General features: G+C 32.7%; 1 protein-coding gene across 1 annotated transcript in view; it reads right to left on the reverse strand.

Annotated features, from left to right (window-relative positions):
- Positions 1 to 6858, reverse strand: part of drd (drop dead) — a 100571-nt gene that overhangs the window by 7285 nt on the left and 86428 nt on the right. Inside the window, exon 8 of the mRNA XM_017618328.1 lies at positions 5636 to 5952. Coding sequence (XP_017473817.1) covers positions 5636 to 5952 — 317 coding nt within the window. The remainder of the gene's footprint in view (positions 1 to 5635; positions 5953 to 6858) is intronic.

Consider the following 6858-nt stretch of genomic DNA (forward strand, 5'->3'; position numbering starts at 1 on the left):
TTTGAACGGCAGTTAAAAAATGCGTATAATATTCGTCACGAAATTGATATCATAAATTTTGTGTTTCTAGTTCAGCTTTCGTCACTCGAAAATTTTACCTCAAAGAGGTGTTTTATTTGATATCGTATACACATAATATGTAATTACGTATTTTACCAGACTTAAAATGTCTCATTTTATTTAGTTGATAAAATATACGACCGTTCATCAAACTCTTATTTTTGTGTATGTATTAAAATATAGTATAGAACAGAGAACTCCTTTTTGTTGCATAATACTTTAGCAAATATAAATATGCGGATTTTTGAAATATTAAAAGTTAAGGCACAGATATATTTAAAGCCCAATTTATGATGTAACTTTTTAAAAATTTCTTGATTAATTTTTATATTTCTTATTAGAATTGAGTTGAAATTTTAGAGTTATGTGAATATTGTAAACAAATGTTCTGTCTAAAAATGTGGCACATTTAAAGCCTTGTGTGGTAGTAGTGGTAGAAACCTAAATTTAAAAAAATATGTGGTAGATCTACCACATGTATGGTACAGGTTTGCACACTGTTTGTAAGTCAAATATTAGTGGCATTTTGCTACTATGATAGCACGGCCGAGTAATCATAGTCATTTTATGTACAGTAGTCGAAAAAATTGTAGCCGCACCAAATTTGTTGAAATTTTTTCAATAGAAGATTGCTGTATTGTACCAAGCATTTGACTACAAAAAAAAATTTTCCCATTGTTTTTATTTTGTACCAATAGCCCAATATAATATCCAAGGCGAATTTATATCATCAGCTGTGAGTAGCGTTTGATTGTCAAAATTTTGAATTTCGTTAGTGAGTGAGTGAGAACGTGAGAGTGTTTGCATTTTCTGTCGCCCTTTTTCATTCGGGGAAGAATAGCTGAATTTTGACAATGGCCCGCTGAAAGCAAAAACAAAATACAAGTAATTGCTGTATTTGTTCAATCGATACCACCTTATATGTATTCGCCTTGATAATATCTGTACAAATGTACCCATCGAGTGACACTGCCTTAGAAATTTATGCAATTAAAAAAAATCAACAAATTTTCGTAAAAATTTCGAGTTTTTAATTAGATTCTGAGTATGCAGTTTTGTAGCCCATTGAGTTCTAGTAGAGAAAAGTACAAGTTTCGAATGGCTAAAAATTACGGGTGATTTTTTAGAATTTTTAAAAAAGGTCGAAATGTGTACGAAAGTTTGATGGATTTTTTCAATATTGCACAAAGTTTGAAACTTGGATTTACATGGGTTTGTTAAAGAAGGAACTATATTTTTATAAAAAAATAACCAAAATTAAATAACAACAAAAATAATACGTTAAAACTTGGCACAAAGTGACCACTGTATGTACCTGTGTGCGTATGGAATAGTAGCTTATGTCGGGAAGCTGGCTTTAGTACAATGCGGCATTCACTTTATTCTTTAAACGACAAGGAATTTCAGAACCAGCGTTGCCGAAAACTTTCGCTGAAAAATCGTCAATTTACCCAAAAAAATCGTCATTTGGGTAAAAAAACTTAACGTATGACTAGGCATTATAAAACCAATGTGAGTTCCCATTGTATATGGGTTAATACAAGTAATTTTTGGGCAAGAACAAAACCGACTTAAATCCTCATATAAAAATTTAAGATTCCCGTAATTTCTTCATTATCTAATGATCGCATCTAAAATGAATTAGTATGGGACCACCTCTGAGGTACCACCTTTTCTTTAAAAAAAGAATTATAGAAATCGCTTAACATGGTCCAAAGTTATGCGATAACATACATAAAAAAAAAAATAATCAGCCTTATCATGAGTTTAATTTTCCCCGAACCAGTTCACTTTTTAATCGACTTTAAAAAAAGGAGGAGGCTATCAATTCGTCGGAATATTTTTTGTGTGTTTTTTTTATGTATGTTACCGCATAATCTTGGACCACGTTAACCGATTTCGGAAATTCTTTCTGTATCGGAAAGCTAGTGTCTCAGAGGTGGGCCCATACTAATCTGGTTTAGATCCGAACATTCGATCATGAAAAAATTAACGGTACTCCTAAATTTTTATATGATAATTGAAGTCGGTTTTGTGTTATGCTGAAAAATTACTTGTCACTTTTCGTTTCCATGTATTTACTATAGGCGGATGGAAAATTTTCAGGTGAATTTTTTTTTCAGGCGAAACTCAGGATAAGGCAAAATAATATCCCGATGAATTGGTGCCTCCCTCTTTTTTTGAAGCCGGTTAAAAAGTTAGTTTGTAATTGATAACTACTATTTAAAATTACACCTTAAAACACAACTGCTTTTAAATTGTTTAATTCCACTTGTTTGAGGTTTCTTAAAAGATTTTGATCTAGTTTCAAAGTGCACCGGGAGAATTTGTTAACTGATAGATTATCTTAATTGAAAAATTCTCTCTTCTATTTTTGATAGATTATCTTAATTTGACAATTCTCTCTTCTATTTTTCTTTCTCCTTCAAATGAGTGTCAGCAGTGAAAATATACGATTTGGTTACATATAACTAAAAGCACGGTGGTAGAACAAGAGTAGATAAATGCATGTTTGTATTTTGGATTACGTTTTCCTTTAACAATTTTTGTTCATACATATGTACTAAAATAAAAAATCGCAATTTCGGGGGGACAAATCGTCAAAACGTCATTGGGCTAAAAAACGTCAAAATGACGACGAAATCGTCAATTCGTCAACGCTGGTCAGAACACCTAACACAAGAGCATAGCGTCGAATTCAACAAATTTTGTTGTCTTCGTTTTGCTCGATGGTCTTTTTACGCTTTGCTCGCCACCTCACTATGTGCTTACCTTTACACGCAAAGCTCATTTAACAGATTCCCTATGTGACAACTCTCATGCAATGCCAAGTAAGCGTACCTGAGCCATAAAGGTCTCATTATGGCAACTTAAGTAACTTAGAGACTGTCACTTAAACATTCTCTAAGTGTTGCTTATATTTGGACAGCCGAAACTTAACGTACTTAAGCCACGACGAAGTCTGTTTCATTTTGATTTTCTAAAGTCTAAGTTACGTTAAGTTAAGTTAAGTTGCCATAATAAGACTCTCACTTTTAGCTCACGCTTGTTTGTGCCAACTAGGGATGTTGCGAATGTGGAATTTTAGACATCCGCGGATGCGAATATAACTACTCGCTCGAGGGGACAAACTTGAAAAACTTGAAACTTGGCAAAATTGTAAATTCTTTTCGATTGACACTGCACCCGTGGAGAGGACTTTCAGTTATATTTATTTATTTTTATTGCGGTGTAATAATTACTTTTTGAGAATTTCAGCGGGGCTGCAAATGTCGGATGTATCCTCCTGACTTGCATCTTCACAATCTAGCATCATGGCTCAATCGTTGTTTAAACAACGTTTTTTTCCAAAGAATTCTTCATTCTCATTCTTTATGTTGTTTCGGAATTGGGAGAACCTGTCACGTCATCAGCGTTTTTCGATTTTAGTTTTTGTAACTCATTTTTAATGCTTTCTTCTGTTACTGGTTAGATATACGTCTGTGCGCTTGCACAATATTCCAGGTACCGAAAATAACATTTAATTTTTTCGAGTTAAATTTGGCTAATATATTTTTTTCCGAAATAAACGTCCTATCCGGATAATAAACAAACCGCTTATCCAAATTAAACAAATTTGGTATCATATGAAAGAGGAGTGAAATAGCTTTTAAACAGAAATAACCAAAAAGGTTACCACCTCGATTTATATGTTTTTATATGGTATGTATGGTAATTAATTAAAATTTTTTATTGAAATATTTTTCAATGTGTGGCTTTCCTCGTTTAGACATTTCAGTTTTAAAGCTATTTCAGTCCTCTTTGATTTGACACCAAACTTGTTTAATTTGGATAAGCTGTTTGTTTATTATCTGGAAAGTATATTTATTTCGGAATAAAAAATATTTGGCCAAGTTTAACTCGTAAAAAAAATAACTGTAATTTTCGGTCCCTTCAATATTCGCATTCGCAAAAGATCCGCATTGATTTTTGCGAATGCGATTGTTAAAATTAATGCGGAAGCTCCGCGGTTGCGAATGCGAATGCGAATATTCGCAAAAACCCTGGTGCCCACCTCTGAAAAATAAGAGATCCTGAATAACTCAGTGAGAGGGGAGACCAGTATGTTTGCATGTATGTATATAAAAAAAATATTTATTGGACCAAAAAGTAGTGGGTAGGCACTGTGGCCAATGGTAATCAACTATTACCACCTCCGCATGGTTGTAAGCCATGCAGAGTCCGCAGAATGCTCCGGAAGCAGTGTCCGGAGGATGCATCCGACTAGGCAGAGCATACTTTGAAGTGCCATCTTATTGAAACTTAAGAAAGTTCAATTACTTGGCAGTTGAGAAGTGCATGTGCAAAAACTTTCTAAATTGCATAAAGGAAATTTTTGCACATGCAGCAGTACATAGCATGTATTTAGGCGCCTGGTGTTAGCAGACGCGCCTAAACAGATCCTTACTACGGAACTAATTATATTGAATATGGTAATAGGGAGAGACCATTGCTGCACACAAGGGGTGGGTTTTGTGGTTCAAATTTCTTTTCCATTTATTGTGCGTCAATATATATATGCATTTTTCGTTTTTCATGAGAGCTCCTACAAGGATTCGAAGATTTAATTTGCCAACTTCGAATTTCTTCCGCAAAAATGAGTTACATACGTAATTAAAATACAAGTTCAGTTAATTTTTTCGGGTTTCGAAATATTAAAAAAATTAGGCAATCGTGAAAAATCACCATCTCCATCGAAAACCAGAAATCTTGGATGATCGGATATAAACCAAATTATAGGACGATGTTTGAGGTATCATCTTTCCGATGAAAAAAATAATTATTGAAATCGGTTCACGTGATCCAAAGCTATGCGGTAGCATACATAAAAAAAGACAAAAANATGAAAAAAATAATTATTGAAATCGGTTCACGTGATCCAAAGCTATGCGGTAGCATACATATAAAAAGACAAAAAATTCCGACGAATTGATAACTTCCCCCTTTTTTGAAGTCGGTTAAAAATGTTTGAGTTCTTTGTTAATGTTATGTAAATAAATTGCAATTTATGAAACTCTAAAGAGTTGATTTATTCAGTATGTAATACATATATATGTACATATAACTTCCATAAATGTATTTTAAAGAGTATATTATCTACTAATTTGGTTTTTTTTTTAATGTTTATTATTTTTTTATAAAGGCACAGTTCGTTATCTTACAAAAACCAAGTAACTTCAAATTTCAAACTTTGTACAAAAATTGGAAAAATTCGATCAACTCCATAAAAATGTCGAGCTTTTAATTAGATTTCTTAGAAAAATGTTATGCCAGGGCTTACCTTTGACTTTGGCAATTTTTTTTTGTTGAAGGTGTTGCTAATTTTTTTCCATATGTATATATGTTCAAAAAAATTTTTATATAGAGGAAATGAGCAAATGAGAATGTGCATACATATTTATTATTCATAATCGCACAAATAATTACACCAATTACAATTTACTCGAAATTTTGGAAATTTTATTATTATTGTGGCGTAATAATATTTATTTCAAGTGTTATTAAGTGGTATAAAGACGATTTTTTGAAAACTCACTTTTGTAGCCATTGTGTGAAACAAAAACAATCCATGAGAAGAACATGCACCAAGCAATTGGTGCAAATGCTGCATATATGGCCGCGTGTGTTGAGTTGTACTGATAGTTGATGTCACCCATTGGCGCGGGTCCCAAAAGCGAAGTAAGCACACAGGCTGTGGCCACCACCCAACCGAAGCGAAGTTGAGTTCTTGACAACTTTATGCCAGGGTATTTGCGTAAGCAGTAACCAAGCAAAATGCCCATTATATAGACTGTGGAACGATGGGGTGGGAAGGAGTACATATAGTCGGCAGTGCGGAAGAGGCGTTGAATACTAAATGTGGGAAACAATTCAAAATGGTTAATAAAACGTTCAAGTACTTATATATTTAAATATATGGACATAACAATATTTGTAAATAAATACACATGGAAAAATCTCCGGAACCGTGTGATTCAATGCTAAGCAAACGTAAATTTTTAAATTGAACGCACAAAAGTAAATTATACATCAAATTGTTTGAAATCCATTGAGAAAACATTAAATTTTTGTTTGATAAATTTTTCTCAAACGCTTAAAGTGTTATAAGTAAAATACGATAATTTTTGAAATCTCAAAGTTAGCGATACTTCTAGAGGGCGTGGTTTTGGTACGATTTCAAAAATTTTGAAGACGGTATTTAAGAAGGTCAGGCGCAATGTGTATAGCAAATTTGGTAAAGATTGGTGAAGTTCCCAAAAAAATTTTACGAAAAACTAATTTTCGCTTAAGATCCATGGAAAATAACATTTTTGAGTAAATATTTAAAAATTCGTTAACCGCACTGCCTAAAGATCTGAAAATCTTTTACATACCCACATAATAATTCATGGCCGCATTTTAGACACAAATTATTTTATGTATTTAGCATTTTCAACGAACTTTATGAATAATGTTATCTAGCGATCACGCTTAATGCCAACCTGTTATGTTTTAGGGCCGTTTTCTGAAGTAACCTGTAACTTTAAAGCTCACTTTATATTTAAAGGTTGCATTAAAATTTATGATTGTGTCCAAAGTAAAGCATTTTATTATCGGTTTTAAATTTGATTGTGTTGCTTATTGGCCGTTGAGTATAATTTAATAATTATTTTTGAGCTATAGGCCGTATGTTAAATAAAACATTAAATGTTTTTATGTTTTATTTACTTTTTATTTTTATTTTGGTCGATATTTCGCCTTCAGTCTAAAGGCATCTTC

This window comes from Rhagoletis zephyria, unplaced genomic scaffold (assembly GCF_001687245.7).
Source record: "Rhagoletis zephyria isolate East Lansing unplaced genomic scaffold, Rhagoletis_zephyria_1.1 Rzeph_scaffold_01604, whole genome shotgun sequence".
In the NCBI taxonomy this organism is placed as follows: Eukaryota; Metazoa; Arthropoda; class Insecta; order Diptera; family Tephritidae; genus Rhagoletis; species Rhagoletis zephyria.